A 24357-nucleotide genomic window follows, 5' to 3' on the forward strand; every position below is an offset into this window, starting at 1 on the left:
GTTCTAACAATAGCTAATATCCAATATACTGTATATAATTTCCGATATCTCAGAAGTTAAAGACTGTTGGTTTTAAAGCGCTTTGGATGGTTTCCCTCATTGTGTCGCCTAAAAGTAAGTGCCACTTTCTCAACGGTCACGTCCGTTCATGGCGTTTGTTCTCAACGTGAAAACAAGAAAGAATAAAAATTAAATATTACATATTCTTAGGAGTGCCAACCCTTCTACATATTGTGGCTATTACTATTTCTAGATGATACATTTGAATTGACAGTTTTTACAAAGTGGGCTACTAATTAATTATAAATAAACCATCTGTTTTTCATATACACGTTTTCATGCTTATTACCAATATGCAGATAGTTTTAATTTGGTCAATAATTGCCCGATAAATATCGCCAGCCGATACATTGGTGCATCCCTAATTAAAACTAATAAGAAATTTATAAATAAAATCTCACTTATTGACTAGATGGTTGTTGGAAGACTAGTCGAACATCATGACCCAACATTAGAAGCAAAATAGCGAAAAGAAACTGAACATTTCAACACTGAACATTTTGATTTTAAGCCTCTTAATTCTGGTGCCCACAGTCACTTATCAGCTCATTTTAAACCAGCACTGAAGAACAAGAGAACAAACAAACTGATTAACTCTGGTGCTGGACTGGGTTACGGATGGCCTCGCTTTCCAAATAAGATTTTAAAAGGAGGAAAAAGACAAACTAGAGCAATTAGAATATTTTCTGACTTTTAAGGGATAGCTGACCCAAAAAAATAATGAAAATACTGTCATTATTTACATACCCTCATTTTGCTCTAAACCAGTGGTTCTCAACCTTGTTCCTGGAGTCCCCCCAACACTGCACATTTTGTATATCTCCCTTTTCTGACACACCCAAATCAGATCTTGGAGTCTCCATTAACAAGCTGATGAGTTGAATCAGGTGTGTTTAAACCCATATGTTGTTACTTTGTATGTGGAACTAACTAGTAAGTAGTGACAACATTTTCATTTTAGGGTGAACCAATTCTTAAATGTAAACATACTTGGATGCCTTTAGTGAATGTACACAGGCGGGACAACAAATAAGATAATATCAAACTATGGGATCAGCTCCTTAGGCCTTGCGGTGCAAATACAGCCTAAAGTCCTTTGCACACCAGAGGCGACGCGATAATGGCAAATGAAACGGTGATGATTGCCGTTAACACATTCACGCCTTTACAATAGAATTGATCGACAGTTAATTTCACCTGTACGGTAGGTGGCATAAAGTACATCTCAGCTGATCTGCCACTCGCCCATAATGGATGAGAAGAAGAACTACATGACAAGTTTGCAAAACCACCATGAAATTGCAATACGAAAGACAAACAAATGATTTCTCTAATGAGCAAATCGAAAAAAGAAAACCTTTTTCTCTACAATCTTTCAGTTTTAAAGGCATTTGATGCAAATGAAATACAAATCCTCACTGCTGGTTCAGGATTTCTTCCTCGAGTTCCTTCAGCATTTAATGTCGGTGGTCAAAACAGCTTTCAGTGCTTTAGCGCTACCTGTTGCACTGGTTTTAGTAACTGCAGCAGCTCCTGACACATGATCCAAAGCTCATATTTTATCGGTTTCAGGGCTTTTCATCGCCGGGCGAAGAAAAAAATCTTGCTTTGATTCCAGGTGTGAATGGCTTCATAGGAATCCATTGTTTCTATTCAAAATGTTAATCGCGCTGAGAAATCGAGCTGAAAATTCATGCCGAAATTCGCATTTAGTGTGCAAAGGCATTAAGATGCCATTCAAAAGGCATTGCTGTTTAAGCAAAAGACTTTCAGATGTGGAACAGAGAACGAATGTGAAATCCATCTGTTCGGATCTTAAAACCTAGAATATTAGAACATAGGAAATCGTCTCCCATTGCAGGATTTTAGGATCTGTTTAAATGAGAGAAGGGGAGGCTAACCCATCTGCTGTAGAAAAAAACATGAGCTGCTTTGGACTCCTACCGCAGCTCTTTAAACCTATCCAAATGCTGGTCTATGGGTTCAAACGTACTCCTGTGTCCCCTAAGTAGTAGGTGAGAGTCAGGGCACTTACCTGAAGGCTGTGGTAGATACGCCCCGAGCAGTTTTGACCTCTTCTTCTCGTATCCTTTCTGAGTGATGTCACCTGCAAGATAAAGGGAGTGTCACAAAATGTACAAACTAGGGTTGCTCCGATACCAACATTTTGGCTTCGGTATGATACCAGCCCAGGTACCTCGGTATAGATACTAAATCGATACTATAATAAATCTTTTTTTAAAAAGCCTCAGATTTTTTATGAAAATACACAGAAAATGACTTGATTAAAAGAACTGCATAAAGTCTCACAGGTACAAATTATGCATTTTCCATTTGAATTTTTCTGGATTCAATGTTAACTGTTTTAATTAAATGTCATGATCAAATGATGTTTAATCAAATTGATACATACAGCTTTAATCAAATAAAAATATAATATAACATAACATAATATAATATAATATAATATAATATAATATAATATAATATAATATATATATATATATATATATATATATATATATATATATATATATATATATTTTTTTTTTTTTTTTTTTTTTTACAAAAAAATTTCACTTTTATTTTCGGTTAAATAAAATTCCGCACAACAGAGCTTCACAGTGTTTATGAAAACATTATTGAAAAAAAATCTGATTACCTGTCGCACAAGGCTGTTATGGCTGAATCACAACATGCTGATAAAACACTTGCATTTGTGATTTTGCAAACAGATAATAATAATAATAATAATATTAAAACAACCATTTAATATTATATAATTGGTATTATAAATATTATTGCTACTTTTTGAATATAAAATTTTTATACAGTAGCTAAATTTTTCTGTCTTCAATTTCACGCATCCATTTGAATAGAGCTTTCATGTTAGCGGGACTTTTATTTTGACAGACCTTTGAGTTCTTCCTGTTTTTCGGGTTAGTTATATCAAGCTTCCAATTAGTGTTGGGATAATCCTCTTGAGCTGAAATCTCCAAGCTGCACCAGAGGAGTTCATTTAAGTGTTAACAGCCGTTTATGCTATAAACACACTGCATGAAAATTAAGAACCAGTAGCATGTGTTGAGTTTGTGTGAATGTGTGCGCGAAGCAGATGAACAGAGCGGCACCTCTTGTTCATTCTGTAGCATGCAGTGCATGTGACTGTATATTATTTAATTAAATGACATCCTTCTGCTGTTTAATGATCACATTTGGCCATATCTAGAGGTTTTTTATTTTATTTTCAATTTGTCATTGATTTCATCTCAAAACTGTCACATATCGTTTTGCTAATGACATCATACTGTAATATGGTACCAAAATTAGCAACAAGATGATATCGTACCGTTTTAATTATTTTGGTATCGCGATACTGCGTTAGTACCGGTAAACCGCGCAACCCTAGTACAAACAGCCTTTATAAATGTAAAAAAAATACATTTCACAATGTCCTCTTTGATAGTGCAGATTATAATACTAAACAAGCATCAAACATTTAAGTTAACATTTTTTTTTTTTAGGAAAAAATTTTTTAGTTTAGGAAACATTCCAAGATAAAAAGAAAATTGTTTATGTGATTTGGTGAGGTGTTTTTGGGCAAATTGTGAGGAATAGGATGAAGTGGGTGAGCGAGTGCACATCCTGAAATGATTAATGTAACAAGGTTTAGTGACTCGTCACAAAGCATTAGGCGACTGGGCTGTCACATTTGCGGAGAAATTAAGAAAAGATCTGGTGCATACTGTGTAAGTAGCAGCGATTTGACAAGTGACAGAAAAACGAAATGAGAAAGCTCCAGTGATAAATCAATAGTTCTGTTACAAATTCTTGTGAGCTGACTAGCCATCTACACTCTACATAGACAGCTGTCTTCAAAGGCAGCATGCTAATGGAAATAGATAATCAAAAGTGTCTGATTTGGAACTCCACGCACAACAATAAGCACTTCTTACCTGAAGCGCACAAGAAATGTGCATTCTATTCCTGTTTTTGAACGCAATATATGCGTCCTGTGTGAACAGCCCCCTTAGAAGGCAGCATGATGTTGCTGCCAAGCTTTTGGAATAGTCTTCAGAAGATGGTGTCTTAGTTAAAATGTTGTCTAGGTAGGCAGCTTTCTATGTTTTGGAACAGAGCTAATCTCCTTTCCCTCCTCTATGGTACCATCAACACAATTCTGTTTATTTGCCATGTTGATAGTGAACACATAGTGTTTGATCCCTGGAAGGACAGGAAGTGGTTAACAGTGAAGGCTGTTATTCCCTGATGACTTCTTTAACGGTCCAATAAAAAGGCTAACAGCTTCAAAGTTGATGAGGAGGAGGATGAAGAGATTTGGGATGAAGAAAAAAAAGGGTAAGGATTTTATTTTAAACAGAGACTGTATGATTCATTTCCTCACACCCACTTGCTGCCAATCAAACAGCCTTATGTAGTGTTTTTAGCTTTAGGAGATTCATGGCATTGCCCGTCCTTATCTTGCTTTATTTTTTTATTTTTTTTTTTGACTCGTTGTCTCTCCTACACAAACACACACACACTTTTGCTTTCATTTTTCCTCCTTGTCCTTCCCTGAGGGACAAGTCCCTCATAAATTGACACCTCTGCCTAAGTCTGTAACCCTTAATAAAAAAAGGAATAACTACAGCAGACTGCCTCATGAGGTGAGTGAAAATGATGGCGGTAGAAGCAATGGGCTACTGGACTGGACATCTTTCAGGTGTACAACAAACTGCTGTTTAATCCGCTGGGGGGGGGGGGGGGACATTGGCAGCATTTCTCATGTAAAAGGCAGCTTCCACCAGATAGCATGTCATACAAAAAAAAGCAGCTGTCACACTTTTGGTGTACACAGAATAATGGGACAGATGTACAAACAAATTCAGCATTTGTTTAGAAGATAATATTTTACTCATTAGTGGTATTTGCTAAGGTAACCATCGTTATTATTTATAGAGTAAACTTAGGGTTAGGCATTTGTTCAAATCCCAAATTCTAAGTATTAAACTTTGGTACGTAACTTGCTCAGCATCATTGGTGCTACGGACACGAATGATAATAAAATCGTGTGGCTTCTTGAGGAGAGGTGTGCTATTATTTTTCTAAGCACTTTTGATATTCGCCTGGTGCATGATAAAACGGATGATCACAATTCTACAGACTTACATTGAAGGGCAGACTCAAGCCATATCAATAACCCAGAATATGATAACCGTAACTAATCACCAAGCAACCATCCAGAAAAATTCCTAGCAACCACTTAGCAAAGCTGTAACAACCATTTAGAACACCCTAGTATGCCCTGACAACCCAACATGATCACATGGGAATTCGACATGCTGTTTCCGAAAGTTCCAGTACCCTAGGATCGGCAACAGCATGCTGATTCACTGATATACCCTATATCCCATCAGACATATTTGGAACGGCTCAACAACAATTACGTTCCCTCGTAGCACGACTGTTAGCGCGTTGCATCAGTTAAATGGGAGACCACAGTTCAATCCCCATTCAAAAGAGGAAGTAATCACGTTTGTATAAACAATCACGAGCGTGATAAGGAGGTTGCATTTTTATCCCTAACATTGCATTTTGTCTCTACTAATGGTTAGGGTTAGATTTGGGTTTTGGTTGTGGGGTAGATTAAATACAATAAGCATTTCTCTTCAATGTTTTACACACTGTTCAGCTGAAAACAATTATTTTTACAACTGGCTTCGGGTGACCTCTCCTGGATATAAATGGATGTCACATTTGTTTATATGCTCTGAAACACTTACTGCTTTAGCCTCTGGTGTTTTCAAATTCGGTCAACGTATACCGATTTCGGCTAAAGAAAAATCAGCACAAACTTGCCGAATTTTATGTGAGATCAGGCTTGACAACCACCCTAGCATCATGGTGGTGAGTAATGCACAGGCAAGCACCACTCACATCAGAAAATGCAAAAATTAACTAATAATAATGTGAGGAGTACTGTACTTTGAGCCAATTCTAATACGTTGCATTTTAAATTGGCACTTCAAGTGGGACATGACAGACAAATGATTCATATATTAACATCAAATCTGTTCAAAACATTAGTTCATCCAAAAGTGTTTCTTGCATAGTGTAACTCTCATAACACCATTACCCTATCTTAAAGGCTAATTAGGACATAATAGTCTCTAATTGAGCTGAATAGATGTGATATGCATGAGGCTTTTAGACACTGGCACCCAGAAACATGCAGTCAAAGAACAACAGAAGCTCCAAATATCTGATGAGTTAGAGGAACTTTTAGTGGTTCTACAAGAACGATATGATCTGCAGAAAGAGTGGTATGAACTTCCATGTTTCTTTAAATTAGATAATTAAATGAGTGCTTGGAAAGAGCCATGAACCATAAGACACGCCTCTAAAGACAACAATCAACGACATCTATAAATCATTCAGATATCATTATTCTTGGACTTTTTCTAAATCCTGTAATGATCCTGGACCTGCTCTTTAGACTGTCATTAGTACAGATTGGAGTGGAATCAGATTGTGGATCTGCCCGTCAACTCTCAAATTCCTTTAGCATATAGACTCTGAGTTGAATGTAAAACGTTGCCATGTCGCAGGCCTGGCTGAGCGTGAGAGATCTCTTTACCCCACGTTTTCCTGGATGAGCTTACATCTGGATATGACTACGCTGAAAAAAAAATCTAAATGAATTGCTTCTCAGCTGGAAAACACTGGCTATGCAGATGGTCGCACAACGGACGAGAAGTGCCATGCCGCGTCGCGGGTAGGACACAGCAGACAGTACACTTAAAAGTTACCAAGGTTTTTTCTTTCTTCAAGAATGAACAAAGTGACGTTGATGAGTTTTCAGGTTAGTGTATGAAACTGGTGTAACTGCGCAATTGCGATGTTTATTATGCAATTTCTGTAGCATTGAATGGGCTTCATTCAAGCTGTCGAACCACAACAAGACATACTTGTAACTGAAAATACATTGTGTAGGCACTTGTATGAAAGAAACATATACACAATCTATCATCTAGTGACGGCTAAATAATCTATGTCCTTTGATAATGATTTAGGTCGAATTAAATGGAAAACTATGTGAGTTGAGCTCTGTGGCACTGCAGAATTTTGACGTGGAGCATTGGTAGTGTGTGTGTGTGTGTGTGTATTTTCGTAGAAAATAATTGTTTCAAATTTTAGAACGTGCCATGTCTTCCACCAGACTCGTCCGGTCTGCGACCTCCTTTACAGTGTTAGATGACATGGTAGCTATTTTTAGGCCTTTGCGAAACCAAAAGCATTTAACAACAGAGTTTCATTCTATTTGCTGGGGTACGTAAAATAGCTTAAGGGATAGCTTACCCAAAAATGCATGTTCACTGCATCTTTTTTCCATATAGTGAAAGTGAATGGTGACTGAGGCTAATATTCTGCCTAACATCTCCTTTTGTGTTCCATGAAAGAAATAAAGTCATACGGGTTCGGAACGACTTGTGAGTGAGTAAATGAAGGCTGAAATTTAATTGTTGGGTGAATTATCCCTTTAATCTTCTTCCACTAACAACGTGATTCGTCATTTTACTTGCGCATGCAGCGTAATTACATGTTGCAGGTGGTAGAGCCCCTGGATCACAGAATAGAGAAAGCCATCCTTCTGCTTTTCCACAACACAAACATTTTAATAATGGGCTTTGGTGGAAATAAACTGCCTCAATGGAAATTGCAACCTCACAAGTAAAAATTGTCTATTTCTCTAAGAAGATTACAGGCTCAGAGAATTTATACAAGACCTTCATATAGGCTTTTCTAGGGCCTGGGAGAGTGTAAGCAAAGCTACATTTAAAAGCTTAGCAAATAGAGACCCCATGGAGTTTTGTGGCTTTGAATGCTATTATAGTTCTATTTTCTAGTTCTATTATATGTATTAGCTTTGAAGTCATCTAGACAGTGTACTTCTAAAAGTTGACAAATGGGCTATTTACAATTGGTCACCTCATTCACTTTTACATGTAAAAACCTAGATGTAAATGGAATGTGCATTCCCAGTTGGGTAGCCATCAGATAGATCAAGATGCATAAAGTGACTACATGTAAATAGGCCAAAAATTGAACCTTTAACCTTTAAAAGCATATACGCATTTTTAATGTACAATCTTTTTCTTCTGACGGACTAAAAATATTGATGACTCATCTTGCACCACACATAATTTTGTCCAATCAAATACTTTCTGGAAGGAGAATGTCCCTCCCCCTACTACCAAGTAACAAATTATGGCACATGGCTGTGAAGTAACTAAAGTCTATTAGCTATTAAAAAGGGGACAAGCCCTTCAGTATGTTAGATGAACTTTATTTTTCGAAACTATGTCAAAACAGGAAAGAAAACTGCAGTTTTCAAAGATTTTGCATCAATTTGTGTAATATAACCCATCTTTTGAATAGTGCAGTGCAAAGAGTGTAGAGCCACTCAGAGAATGTGATGATGTCACAGGGCTGCATTCCAAAAAGACAGGATATTGTGATGTCATTGCTTTCCTGTTTAGTGTGAGTATTCCACAGGGATCTAATCAGGCAAAGGGCTGAGTTGTCAGATGTGCAATATCGACCTGTCTGTTTGTGTGTGCATGTATGTGTGTGTGTGTGTGTGTGTGTGTGTGTGTGTGTGTGTGTGTGTGTGTGTGTGGGTGGGTGGGTTTGGGTGGTTTACGAGGAAATTTTTGTTGGGCCTCATGTATTCAGATAGAAGACAAAGGCAGGCCTAACAGTTGTAAAAACCTAACTCAAGCCCCCACCTTCCAAGTCGTAAATCTTACTGATAAAAATCGCGCCAAAATCAAACAAAAGGAGTACAAAACAGACTACAAATCCATGAAGCCTTGCTCACTAAAGGATTGAACTCTCAACTCCTATTGGATGAGGCACACAACAGAACGTCCCTCAAACATGACATCATCAGGAGTTCAAATACCTCTGAAATGCTTCCAGAATTCACTTCCAGCGACTTTGTTCACCGAATATAGATGTAGCTCTTTGCTGCTCTCAGGTGCAACCTCGTGGCACAAGGAAGTAACGTCCGACTTGAAACTGTAGCCATACAATCTCCATCTCGCTGGACGAGTTGAGATTACTCTGTGTTCAACCGAACACTCTAACGGATCCGAAGGAGACCGCCGAGCAATTCGCATCTTCATCCGTTTGCCTACAGAAGTGAAGAGATTAAAGATTTCTCTTCCATCTTCAATCAAGTCGACATTTCTGAGTTCTCCGCCAGCCCGCCGAGAATCAACAGCCGTACCGCCCGCCAACAATCAACAGCCGTACCGCCCGCCAACAGAGCGAGGAAACGGCCTCCCGTCATCACCCGAGCCTCAAGGAACCGGGTCAGAGTTAAAGGACGGAGGAAAACACATTCTACCTGTGCCCTCCTGCGATTCAAGTAAGAGGTTTACGTCTGGGCAGAGATAGAATATTATAGTGTGTTATTCTTGTGTTTCAAGGTTTTTGCTTGTACAGTTTACGGATCGCCATGTCCGCTCATTACTAATACTCAGGGTATTAATTATCACGATTTGTTTTGCTGTATTGTGGTCCAACCAAATTGGACTGTTGTGCAATTTCACCATCGCGGGTGAGACCGCAACTGAGTTCATCCATTAAAAAGTCAAATAACGCGGGACTGTTTACGAGCCGTCCACCGCGTCTCTGAGCGATGAACTAAACACCTGCTTTCTCTCCCACGATCGCGAAATCAGCTTTAGGGCTGTCACTTCTCTCTCTCTCTCTCGTACTAACCACACGCACACATACACGCACGCGACCCCTCACAAACATTCTGGCACACATTTTTGGCTCGTAGATAGCTTAAATGCTAAAGCCCAGCTTTGTCCCTAAGCTATCGTACAAGCGGATACACGCAGTAACTGGTAGGCGCCATCTCCGCCCCCATTCGCGGTCATATTCCCTGGCCGGAAGTCTCGCTTTTTTGTCCACCATTTTGTGCGCGTCCCTCCTTACACACACACACACACACACACTGTCACACACACACACACCTTATGTGTTATAGGATTATTTTTATTTCCATATCTAATCATATCACTGTTTAGTTTGTAGTTGTAAGTCGGAAGTTTATTGACTGCATTGTATTAATTATTAACTGATATTACTGCATAAATAAACTTTGTTTATATTACAAAGAGAAGTGTTTTGGTTTGTTTTGCATATGCATGTGTCATGCTGACGGGATGTCAGTGCTCGGATTCAAACCTTCATTCATTGTTTTTTTCCCCGAATATCGATATTCTTCGGATGTCGATTTTCCTAAAAAAACAATCTAATATTGAGACTGTTTTACTATCTGGTTATTAGTCCCTAATTCCAGGGTGGTGCCCCGTCAATGTTAATCCTTATTAATATTCTATTGATTTTTGATAATTGATAATTATCTTTGATGATTGAATTTGAATGATCAATAAGCTAGTGTTAATTTTAATTAATGTTTCATTGATGTTAACAATTAACGATTATCTTTGATAATTGTTGATTTAAAGGATTTTAAAAAGCTAACATTGATTCTCATCAATGTTCTATTGATTTTAATAATTAATAATTATTTTTGATAATTATTGCTAATAACCAAACTTTCTCCTAAACGTAGCACACTACATTTACTGGAGCCCCATATGAGGCTTTAATGAGTTAGATTCAACTGATTAATTCAAATATTAATTAATAACTACAGAAATAATTATTAATTATTTCTGATAGTAACACTGATCTAAACAACCAGTAAAGCCCTAAATTTTTTTAGGTTACAAACTGGTAATTACAAGGGTTTTATCCTATAAATGTGGGTTATGAGGACATTTCTAGTGTCCCCATAATTCATATAGCTTAAAAAAACATACTAAATAATGTTTGTTTTGAAAACGTAAAAATGCAGAACGTTTTTGTGAGGGTTAGGATTAGGGTTAGGGTTAGGGGATAGAGTCTATAGTTTGTACAGTATAAAAATCATTATGTCTATGGAGAGTCCTCATAAGGATAGCCGCACCAACATGTGTGTGTGTGTGTGTGTGTGTGTTTGTGTTTGTGTGTGTGTGTTCATGTGTATGTGTGTGTGTGTGTGTGTAAAAGTACAAATAAAAGGCCCCTAAAAGTGTTTGGACACTTAAGCCACACTATAGCATTGAATAGCATTGCATTACGTAAAAAAAAAAAAAAAAGTCAAACCAAGTGACATTTATTTGAAAGAAATAAATGCACACTTTCAAGCAAATCTTTTCACAAAAAGAAGTTAGGTGGGTTTTAAACCATAAAACTAGATATACTATTAAAAAAATAAAGACAAAAAGTATTTGGATACTTTTTGGTTGCCAAACTTAGTAAAACATGTCCATAGAACTGACTTCATATAGTACAACCTTTAAAATTACATTGATTAACTGGTTAACAGATGATCTTTCCATCTGAAGATGGAATAGTAAAAAGTATTTTAACACACTTCAGCTTTAAGCATTCTAATACTTTCTAGGGCCACTGTAACTTTACAAAGATTCAAACCCCTGCTAACTCAGAGCAAAAGCATTAGTTTGGTGGACAATACCACATTCTTTCAGCTCATCAACCACAAACTTGTCTAAATGACATAATGACTCGTATTTACACACCAACTGCATCACACAGTAAAGGGTTCATGTTAAAAAGGAACAATGAGCTATGTGTTTTACCCCTGAACAGTTGAACATGGATCAAATTACTAAACAAAAGGCTTCACCTGAAGGGCTAACTGCAATTTCTGTCAGTTAAAACCATTGTCTGATGCAGAAACAACACAGTCAACATGTTTTTCTTTGCCTGTATATCCTCATGGGTAGGGGTATATCAGAAAACTGCTGAGGCATGGTCTTTACAGTACACTGGTATCAACATCCACTTCAGTAAGAGTTTAACTCAACTGACACACATATTTCAAATAAAATAACCAACAGAAAATTCACTTGTGGGTATATATAGTAGGGCTGTTGGATAGAAAATGTTTTTGTTTTTTTCAATCAGAAGAACCATCAATTAATCCAAACAGACATTTTTGCCAAGTCAACTCTAAATGTGTAATACAAGAAATAAATACTGTAAAATTCTAGTACAAATAGCATGTTTGTAGCATAAAATAGCATAAGGCATTTTCCACAGTTTTTCACTGGGACCCTTGAACATTTTTGTGTAAACTTACCAACATTAGGCAATAAAAAAAAGAAAAAAAAATGTTTAAATGAAAGATGCTTAATGCGTAACCATAAATAATCACCAAATAAAAGGGGTATTAAAATCATTGCGATGTTAACAATGTTTACAAATTGTATATCACCAGCAAAACCACTGTAAATACAGTATATCATGGATATCCAAAATATCAACCAGCCCTAGAATATAGTGAAACAAAGTCTATGCTTCAGCCAGCCGAATGTTTGATATTCCTACAAGGCCACGTGGCAGGTATTCAGGGCAGGTAAAACCTCATTGCTCTGTGGCAGAGATGGTACATTAACACTCTGGCCTTGCCCCAGCAGCATGATGAATAAACCATACTTAAATTGAAATATGTCTTTCCACAGGGGAATTACTCTTCCTTTAACCCCTTTGTAGAGCATTGGCGATAAGCCCTCTAGCATTGTACAAGCAAGAGAGAGGTGTCGATATAACAAAGGCCGCAAACATGACAAAAAAAAAACAAATCGGAGAAGATAACAGGAAGCAGCGCACATTGACAGGAAAGGCCGATGTGGACACTTTCAGTTGTGATAGGCCTAGACTTTATCAGATCAGATACATCAGGACTGTTTTTCCCCACACAATCAACCAGAGGATATAATAAATACCAGGCAGAATATCAAAACATTACCAAAATAACGGGCAGAAAAGTGCGAGAGACTGTCGAAAACCAGCTTTTAGCTCTGCTTGCTGTAGATCATATTTATTTAATTCAGCATGTAACTCATCACACAATTAATTTTTTTACCTGGCAGATGGTTGAAAAAATACAGGTGAAAAATGCTTCCAATAATAATCCCAATAATAACCAGAAAAAATAAGATTTGGTGCATAACGCTGGACTTTTAACTATAAACAAGCACAAAATACACAGAAGACCTGGCTCTGTTACAATGCTCTATTTGTAAGTATTAACCAAATGAAACTTTTTATACCTTTATATTCACCAGATGAACAGTTTTGTGTATATATACAGTCACTGAGCACTTTATTAGGAACACTATGGTCCGAATAAAGTGCCTGACGTGGCCTTCTGCTGTTGTAGCCCATCCGCCTCAAGGTTCGACGTGTTGTGCATTCTGAGATATTCTGCTCACTAACTGTACAGAGTGGTTATCTGAGTTACCGTCGCCTTTCTGTCAGCTTGTACCTGTCTGGCCATTCTCCGTTGACCTCTCTCATCAACAAGGCGTTTCCGTCCGCAGAGCTGCCGTTCACTGGATGTTAATTGTTTTTTGCACCACTCTCTTTACACTCTAGAGACTGTTGTGCGTGAAAATCCCAAGCGATCAGCAATTACAGAAATACTCAAACCAACCCGTTTGGCACCAACAATCATGCCACGCCTGAAATCAGATTTTCTTCCCCATTCTGATGGTTGATGTGAACATTAACTGAAGCTCCTGACCCGTATTTGCATGATTTTATGCACTACACTGCTACCACACGATTGGCTAATTAGATAATCGCATGAATAAGTAGGTGTACAGGTGTTCCTAATAAAGGGCTCAGTGAGTGTATATTACCAGAGGTTTATTTATGAGGAATAATAATTTTAAAAAAATAAACCTGCAACTATTGGCAGAGATTTTTGCTGATAACCTATAGTTACAAAAAGCAACTATCGATGCCGATTAATCGGTAAAACTAATATATTGGTCTACTTCTACTAGTAGTAACCACTCAGAACACCCTAGCAACCACTTGCTGCAACACACTAGCAACCACTTACACCTAGGCAACTGCATACCAACACCCTAGCAAAAAAACAGAATGGTGCATTGTTGGGGTGAGTTTTGCAAGGGCAAGCACCACTCACATTTTCTTTAGAAAAAAATCTAGTTTTATCATATAGTGGGGAATTGGCTCATGTAACAGGGTTTATACAGGTATAATTTCACAACAATGAACGCAACACTTCCTGAAGCAGTGGAACACTTGTAGTCATGGGAGATCAGGTAACTATGTGGACTGTAAGAGAAAGAGAGAGTCAGCAAACAGCCAAGAGATAATTCTCCATTAGTCTCACAGATTGTTTAAATCCAGAGAGAACTTTGTGAAAGCTCATGCAAGGCTTGTTTTCTGGGGTATTTTAGGTATTCTTTATATAGAACAGAACATGCGAAAATGATCTGATCACTTAGAAAAGTAATAGCACACTTTTCCCCAACATGCCGTACAATTTGAAGCATCATTCTTGTCCATAGCACACACAGCGAGGGATGAGTTGCACGCCAAAGCTTAATACTTATTGTAAGGGGTGTGTTTAAATTCCCTTACACCAAGTATGAACAATAGTGTTTCCTTACATACATGTATGAAGCAGGTACTATCAAATTGATGACTTGAAGAGAAGTACTAATCATTGAAAGTGAGAGCTTCGACAGAGATAGGAAGCCCTTTTGTCCTCTTGACTAATAAGCACATAGTGCTTGATTAGTCCAGTGGTTGGACAAACTGATGTTCTGTTGAGTGATTTGCTGGGCTTTGGAACGCTGGCAGATGAAATAACAATCAACCCATTGCCCTGTGGGGCTCGGCTCTAAACACAGATGTGTCAGGAAAAAAAGACCAGTAGACTTTAGCACGTCCCTCATGACAGACTCTTTTAAATGTGCTCCTAAAGGTACCACATCTGAAAATTAAAACGGAATCAGTGGGAGTAAGTGGGTCCAATTCAATTAAAAACACCCGAAAATCCACTGCTTTTCAAACACATCAAAAGACTACAAATACAGCTTAATATTAAGACTCTACAAAAGGCTGGAGATTTGCATATTACTCTTATGATACGTTAGAAAGAAGTGGTTTGGCTGAAGCCTTCAGTCGTCTGTGGGTCAATAAAGTGGTCTGTCTTTGCATAAAGCTCTTTTAAATCTGCGTCTACTGAGTACAGCATAATTCCACAGCTTTAAGATTCTACTCTACATACTGTACCATTTAGCTCAGTATCAGAGCTTAACACTCAGCTCAGGGTCAAAGAAAAGTATGGAATCAGACTATAATAATCATAATAATAAAGAATCAGGCAGGAATAGATGAAATTGCCATGACGTCACACAGCAGATAACCGCACATCCAAGTTCTGGTGGATAAAATTTGTAAGCATAATATAAATGCAATAATGTTTGTTAATGTATGTTAATAAAAGTTATTATAAAGGTATATCTATGGTTATTGTGAAGAAAAATATGTAGGTTCATTTTGAACTACGCAAAACCAGTTTTAACTTGTTTCAGTTGGCCTGTATGGTAGTCGTACACATCCTCACATGTTTAATACACTTCTAAAGCCTGAGAAACGTGGCATATAAAAATGAAAACTACCATCAGACATGTAAAATGCATCTTTACTGCTTAAATTATTGGTCTATATACAGTACATAAAATCAGATGACATATTCAATAAACAAACAGACGATTTAGATTGAACAAGTTACTTAATGCATTCAAAATAAATGCAAAGACAGTTATTTTATTCATATAACCACTCACAAGCAGCCAGTGAACGCTACGGCGAGTGGTGAGATGGGGTCCGTTTCATCCAGTTAGATCTTAGATGGTGGTATAAGATCGTTAGATCATATATGGCCTCATTTCTGTCACATCAGTTATGCTTTGGAAATTAAAAACAGCCGTTTGCGATCTGAATTTGGTGACGGTAAAAAGGACAGTGATTCATGAAATGTCATAATTTATGTCAAATCCTGAGCTTGTCCTGATTCGTCGAACCTTGTGAAAATCTAAAGAAGCCCAAATCTCTTTGCACTTTTGGAGCATTTTCCACTCAATTTGAACGAAGCGCTCATTAAAAGCAATTCTTTTCTGGAGTGCCGGATGAACCTGGAAGGGCTGCTGTCGAGTTTAAACAGTAACTTTATCCATACTGAACTAAAAATAACATTATAATAATCAACTACAGGTTACACTGTCATCCTAATCTAAGGATCAGATCGTAATACTAAACTCATAATCAGACTGTAACTCACAAAATTGTATGGTAGCTGAAACATAGCTCCACGTTTGTCATGATTATTAAATAATCGTCTGATCGTGGTTATTTAATCAAACCGTGATTACTGTGCACTTTAAATTCTAATCTCATTTTACTGTCCAATAAGGGAATGAACAGCATGTTTGAGTGTCTCATTCAATTGCACTCTGCACCGTGGAGGTTACCGCTTCTAAACCAGGCTTTAAGTGCTGTGATGTACACGCCATCTGTGGAGGTTCGCACCAAACGCCCGCAAAAATATAAACAAGGATTTTAGTGAATGCAAAGCGCTCCGGTTTCACTGTAATTTAACAATCGTGCAATGGCAAATGTTATTTGTTGTTATGGGTTCATACACGCAGTGTTAATAACAAAGTGACACAGAGTAGTCCTGTGTCATGTCCAAGATGATAGAATGAAGACACAGAATCTCAAAGGTCTTTCTTCATGTATAATAAGGGATTGTGGGTTTAATCGGAGAGTCTTAAAGTACCGTGTGAATGTAAAGAATTTTGGATAGAAATATTTTGCTGTTGTATACTTTAATACAGTATAATATAATATAATATAATATAATATAATATAATATATATTTAGGTTGGTTGGGTTCCAACAACTACAGTGTAAATGGACCAAGAAGAGTTGACCAAAAAGAGAGACAGATAATTATAAAGTATTTTGAAATATTTTTGATATTTAAAGTATTATTTTTAATTTCAATCATTAGTTATTAAAGCCTTAAATGAAATCATGTAAAAGTTAAATATGAATAAATGACTTCTTAAGGTTTATGAAGCACACATACACCTACACAAAAAGATGGCAATTTGTATGACAATTAATTGTCATAATCGCGAGAGCCTAAAAATTACAATTAATCGTCATAATCGCAATTATTTGTTTGACAATTAACCGTTAGCCAAATTTCATAATCGTGACATCCCTTTTTGCATCTCTCTTCAGTGAAAGAGTCAGCACTGTTATGTTTCCACCTGTTTTTTAGCATCTGTCTGTGACAGCGTGGGAAAGAAGGAAAAGGACTGCCATCATTATACTGCCCCCACCTCCCATACACGAAGTAAAAAGAGGTGAAACAGAATGGTGCCAGAGCGCACACACTTAACCAAAAGTGTCACGTTAACTGTCAGCGGCTGTCACTCTCTCTTGGTTTTGCTCTTGCTCTTGATTTAGTATGAATTAGTAAATGTAATAAAAAACAAGTTGCGATGAATATTAACATTTAAAAACATGACACTTGCAGAATTGTCACATTCATGTCATTTTGCATGTGTCAGTTACAAGTTCACAAGCAACATTTTTAATGACCCTTTAACCATTGTTGAGCACAGGTGAGAGTGGGTGTGTGTTATGTAAATCCTATCTATTTCCAGTATGAGTTCTAAGTAAAGACCTCTTCCTCTCAATAAATATTTTGCCTTTTTCCAGGAGATGGGGGTCATGCCTCATGCTCATTTGCATTTAGATGAGCTGGTTAAAATGATAGACTCCCTACAGTGGGCCCTTCCAAAATCACTTTTACTCTGAGAATCCAGTTCAACCATGTCAATGGCTGCAACATCGATAAGATGACAGGAAAAACTCTTGAGTTAAATCCAAATCCTTTTCGGTGTGGTGAATTACACAAGCAGCTGTAGCTACAGAACAAATGAAAGTTCAGAGAAACTATAAACCCAAGGTACGTTACCACGCTTGACCATATCAACATTCAAATTACTTCCAAAGTTTCCATCATTTGAGCTGAATGAAGTCCATCCTTGTGTTGATATTCTACCATGGGCAAAAACAATTTTTTTAAAGACTATTCTACTCACATTTAGAAAATGCAAATGGGATGTTTTAAAGGGATAGTTCACCCAAAAATGAAAAGAAACAGATCAATAATGAAGTTCTTTCTTACATAAATCTCCACTTTCACTTTCAAAACGTGAAAGAATGTGAAAGTGAAAGTGGACATTTATAATAAAAAAAAAAAGGACATAAATATGTATCTGTTTCTCACCCACACTTATCATATTGCTTCTGAAGTTATTGATTCAACCTCTAGAATCTTATGGATTACTTTTATGTGGCTTTTATGTGATTTTTAGAGCTTCAAACATCTGGTCACCATTCACTTGCATTGTAAAGACCAACAGAGCTGAGATATTCTTCTAAACATCTTTGTTTGTGTTCTGCAGAGGAAAGAAAGTCTTAAAAATCTGGGATGGCATGAGGGTGAGTAAATGATGAGAGAATTTTCATTTTTGGGTGAACTATCCCTTTAATGCTTCCACAACCAAAATGGAATGTTTCTAAAACATTTTTAGGACATGTTAGCAAAAGTGATGTGTGTAATTTCTTCCAATGTTATTATATATGCAGAGCCAACTATAAGTAAGCCATTCTTATGTTGATTTCCCCAAAAAGCGTAAACACTATAGCTATGTGGCGCTATCAAAACATTGCTCTGTTTGTTTGAGCATCCCAGCCAGCCCAACATGGCAACATTGGCTCAACCAATGGTGTGTGTAATGGGAGGGATTAACTGTTTTGGCAGACTAATTCCAGACAAAGGGCGTGTTCAAGAAAACCTGTTTGAAAACAGTCATAAGTACACACACTACCCTTAAGTGAAAAAATGGTGCATTGCATTCATTGCAGATATTATTGCAGCATACAGTGGAGTCTGACTGTCTAGCAGTGTGTGTTCAAGTGATCTGGTTCTGGACCCGCAGTCAACAGCTTGCATGGATCCATCACAGCACAGAGGCAATCACACAGAGTGCATTCACAAATCACATCATGCCATTATTTGGGGTCTTAGTTTAGAATCCATTCTCTATCTATCTTTCTGTGCAAATGCTCCACCGTAAATCAACAATCATACAAACAGAAGCTTTTAAGGATGTGGTCCTATCTGGACCTATCGCCATGAAAAATAGTCAATGCGCAGGGAACTGCTAACACTTCGGATATGCCATCTCGCCCCCGCCCATCCCAGGTCAGTGAGTGGTCCATTGGCACCGTGAAACCGAGCACTTTTAGTCAGGCCTCTTTAAACCCGACTCCCAGAACACCACAGCGCAACAGATTCTATTCAATCAAATGAAACGCATTACTGAGAAAATTAATTCACTCTGGCCTCTGCGTTTGTCAAACTCACAGGAACAACTTTAAGAGCTCAATCTCTTTTCAGTCAGGAAAAAGAAATACAATTAGCCTTCAATTAAAGCTGTGGTTTAAGCTAATTAAGTTTATGAAAAACACTTTAGGTACATTTTAAAATACTAAAAGGACATATCATACGTTTTTCAGTGCATAGCGACTTAAGAATACATCTGTTCCAGAGGCCTGGGTATCTCAGCGAGTATTGACGCTGACTACCACCCCTGCAGTCGTGAGTTTGAATCCAGGGTGTGCTGAGTGACTCCAGCCAGGTCTCCTAAGCAAACAAATTGGCCCGGTTGCTAGGGAGGGTAGAGTCACATGGGGTAACCTCCTTGTGGTCACAATTAGTGGTTCTCACTCTCAATGGGGCACGAGGTAAGTTGTGTGTGGATCGCGGAGAGTAGCATGAGCCTCCAAATGCAGAGTCTCTGCTGTGTCATGCACAACGAGCCACGTGATAAGATGCGCAGATTGACTATCTCAGAAGCGGAGGCAACTGAGACTTCACTGAGGTGAGTAACCGCGCCACCACGAGGACATACTAAGTAGTGGGAATTGGGTATTCCAAATTGGGGAGAAAAGTGAAAAAATAAAAAAATAAGTCTGTTCCTAACACAAAGCTATCGCAGCTTCATATGATAACATTCTTCAAAACATCTACTTGTATATTTCACAGAAGAAATGAAGTCAAATTGGTTTGGAACAACATGAGGATGAGTTAATTAAGAATTTTCATTTTTGGGTGAACTATTATTTTAATGTACTGTAGGAACTCCAACACAATATAATTTCTGTAATAAATCACAATATAGGTACATCTACATTTTGTCCTCACAGAGGCAGACACTGACCTTTAACAGCAAAACAGAAGCAATGTCAGCTATTGTTTTCTACGAGGACACGGCTCAGTAATGTCTGATGATGTAACCCCAGAGAGAGCAGGTAAGATTTAGTCATAAAATGGCTATTTACACTCAGCAGATTGAGCCTTAATAGAGTCTGGCATGTCAGACCCCTCCTTAACAAACGAGTGAGTTCAAACCCCCATTTGGATAAAGTCAACATTCATTTTACTTCAGCCAATGCTCTGTGTCACCAAACAAATGATGGGTAAGTGGGAACATTGTGTGAGGATATTTCTGTCAGTGTAAAGAATCTGGGAAGGTGAGAGCTAATCAAACACAGAATAATAATAATTTGACAGGCCAGACCATTATGAGAGCCAGGGATGAGAAAAAAGGTCAGGCGTTCGCTCATGGTTGGGGGTTGGTAACAGAGCTTATTGATAAGCGGTGAGGAGTGGACGTTACCAGAGACAGAACAAGAGACAGATGACATCGCAATGCTCAATGCAGTGGCAAAAGCAATGGAAGTCAGTTAAAAGAGCAAACCGTCTTTTGATAGAGGTATCGCCTGTTTTTTTTTTTTTTTGTTTACTCTAAACCCAGGGTTCCCACACTTTTTGATTAATACATTTCTTAACTTTTCTATAGCATTTCCAATAGTTTGTGATAACTGCATAAGGTTTTTTTAAAAAGCATTCGAATTCTGACTCGATTCACTAATCAATCATTCTGACCAATTTGTGAAGAAGTTGGACTGATTCGTTGAAAAAAACCAACTCATTATGGCTTGCATATAAGTTTCACTCTATACAAGAGCAATTTCTAGGTGTTGAAATATTTAAGACCTGATCATAACTAGAAAATATACTTGTTCAATACAAGTTAAGCTTAATCGACAGCATATGTAGCATAATGTTGATTTGAAATGTATTTGACTTGTCCCTCCTTTTCTTTAAAAAAAAGAAAATCAAGGTTCCAGTGAGGCACTTGCAATGGAAGTGAATGGGGCCAATCTGTGAACGTTAAAATACTCACTGTTTCAAAAGTATAGCCACAAGACGTAAACAATATGCACGTTAAAATGATTTTAGTGTTATAAAATCGCTTACTAACCTTTTCTGTGTAAAGTTATACTTAAACTTTGTTGCCTTGATGACATAACGCTGTGAACCCTAAAATTACCATAAAAACAACTTTAAAAAACTTTACATCTCAAATAATACACAATTTTTAACAGAAGAATGAATGTAAGTGCTTTTATAAAATTATAAGCTTCACATTTCTGCCTTTAAACCCTAAAAAATTCACTTTGTTTGTATCATCGATTTTTTCTTTTCTTTTTTTTTTTTAAATTAAAGTAGGACAGGCTAGACAAAAATGATTTTTTGTGCTAATCAACATTAGGTCACAAATGCTTTTGACTGAGCTTAACTTGTATTGAACCCAGAATATTCCTTTAAACATAACTTAAGCAAACATAATACATTGAACAGTTATAGAATACAGATTTGAGCTTAAAGGAATACTCCAGTTTCAATACAAGTTAAGATAAATCGGCAGCATTTGTGGCATAATGTTGATTACCACTCAAATTAATTTCGACTCACTTCTTTTCTTTAAAAAAGCAAAAATTTACATTACATTGAGGCACTTACAATGGAAGTGAATGGGGCCAACTTTTGAAGGGTTCAAAAGCAGAAATGTGAAGCTTATAATTATATAAAAGCATTCTTCTGATAAAATATTTTTCTGATAAAACTTATTTTTTGAGCTGTAAAGTTGCTAAAATCTTTATGTCATTTTAAGGTTTACAGCGTTATGTCATCATAGCAAAAAAGTTGTAAAATTTAATATAACTTTACACAGAAAAGGTTTTTAAGTGATTTTATCACATTAAAATCATGTTAACATGCATATTGTTTATGTCTTGTAGCTACAAGAGGCGGTGGAACATGCTTTTACATCAATGAAAGTTGGTGTACAGATGTAACAACGTTAAAGAAGATGTGCTGTCCTAATTTGGAAGTGCTCTTTATCAACTGTAAGCCTGTCTACTCACCGCGGGAGTTTTCCTCATTTATTCTGGTGTTTACATCGCGCCAAACGCGGGTTGAATGCCATGCTGCAACAGCTGGCTGATCAGATCACAGACAAGGAACAACAATACCCGGACTCAGTTATAATTATTCTTGGGGATTTTAACAAAGCAAACCTCACACATGAACTGCCCAAATACAGACAGCACATTACATGCCCCACCAGAGACAGAAATATACTGGATCATTGCTACACAACAATAAAGGATGCATATCGCTCTGTCCCTAGAGCACCTTTGGGACTCTCTGATCACTATCTGGTTCATCTTCTTCCAAACTACAGACAGAAACTAAAATCTGCTAAGCCTGTAGTAAGGACTGTAAAGAGATGGACCAATGAAGCAGAGCTGGAACTACAAGCCTGCTTTGACTGCACTGATTGGAATGTTTTTGAGGCTGCAGACACCAATCTGGACAAGCTCACAGATACTGTTACATCATATATCAGTTTCTGTGAGGATATGTGCATTCCTACTAGGACTTATTTAACATTTAACAATGACAAACAATGGTTTACAGCAGAACTCAGGCAGCTTCATCAGGCCAAAGAGGATGCTTACTGGGGTGGGGATAAAGTCTTGTACAACCAGGCCAGGACCACAATGAATAAGGAAATCAGAGTGACTAAAAGAAGATACTCTGAGAAGCTGAAAAACAAGTCTTCAGCTAACGACCCTGCATCAGTGTGGAGTGGCATGAAACAACTTACGAATTACAGGACTCCTGCCCCCAACCCTGTGGTGGATCAACAACTGGCTGACGACCTGAATGTGTTCTACTGCAGATTTGAAAGGCCCAATCTCACACCCCACACCCACTCTGACCTTCACTTCACACAAACACCAACACCTCCTGCAACCCCCCTCCTCCCCCCTCCTGCTACTCAACCTGCACTTAAGATCTGTGAAGATGATGTGTGCTGTGTCTTTCGAAAACAAAGGATAAGGAAAGCACAGGGCCCAGATGGCGTTTCACTTGCATGTCTTAGATCCTGTGCTAACCAGCTGGCCCCCATCTTCACACATATCTTCAATAGATCACTGGAACAGTGTGAAGTCCCATGCTGCTTCAAATGCTCCACTATCATCCCCATCTCAAAGAAACCAAAAATCACAGGACTTAATGACTACAGACCTATCGTCCTGACGTCTGTGGTCATGAAATAATTTGAGAGATTAGTGTTGGCCCACCTGAAGGACATCACTGGACCCTTTCTAGATCCCCTTAAATTTGCCTATCGAGCAAACCGATCTGTGGATGATGCAGTCAACATGGGATTGCATCATATCCTGCAACATCTGGAAAGACCAGGGACATATGCAAGGATCCTTTTTGTGGACTTCAGTTCGGCTTTCATCACCATCATCCCAGCTATTCTCCGGACTAAATTACACCAACACTCTGTTCCCACGTCTATCTGTCAGTGGATTACCAGCTTTCTGACAGACAGGCAGCAGCTTGTGAGACAGGGGAAATTAACTTCCAGCACCTGTACAATCAGCACTGGTGCCACCCAGGGATGTGTGCTCTCCCCACTACTCTTCTCCCTCTACACCAACGACTGCATCCCCAAGGACCCCTGTCAAGATTTTGCAGACAACTCTGAAGTTTGCAGACAACACCACTGTCATCGGCCTCATCCGAGATGACGATGAGTCTGCATACAGAAGAGAGGTTAAACAGCTGGCTGTCTGGTGCAGTCAAAACAACCTTGAGCTGATCACGCTCAAAGCAGTGGAGATGATAGTGAACTTTAGGAGGAACACCCCAACACTGTCCCCCCTCATCATTCTGAACAACACTGTGGCAGCAGTGGAGTCATTCAGGTTCCTGGGCACTACCATCTCACAGGACCTGAAATGGGAGACCCACATTGACTCCACTGTGAAAAAGGCCCAGCAGAGGTTGTATTTCCTTCGCCAGTTGAG

The 24357-nt window shown here is 38.0% G+C and overlaps 1 protein-coding gene across 11 annotated transcripts in view; it reads right to left on the reverse strand.

Moving 5' to 3' along the window:
* LOC127431602 (disco-interacting protein 2 homolog C-like) overlaps positions 1-24357 on the reverse strand; it is a 150708-nt gene that overhangs the window by 75222 nt on the left and 51129 nt on the right. For all 11 annotated transcript variants that reach the window (XM_051682087.1, XM_051682086.1, XM_051682085.1 and 8 more), the window contains exon 2: positions 2096-2167. In XM_051682087.1, the coding sequence (XP_051538047.1) occupies positions 2096-2167 (72 nt within the window). The remainder of the gene's footprint in view (positions 1-2095; positions 2168-24357) is intronic.

The sequence above is a fragment of the Myxocyprinus asiaticus genome, chromosome 41, assembly GCF_019703515.2.
Source record: "Myxocyprinus asiaticus isolate MX2 ecotype Aquarium Trade chromosome 41, UBuf_Myxa_2, whole genome shotgun sequence".
NCBI lineage: Eukaryota > Metazoa > Chordata > Actinopteri > Cypriniformes > Catostomidae > Myxocyprinus > Myxocyprinus asiaticus.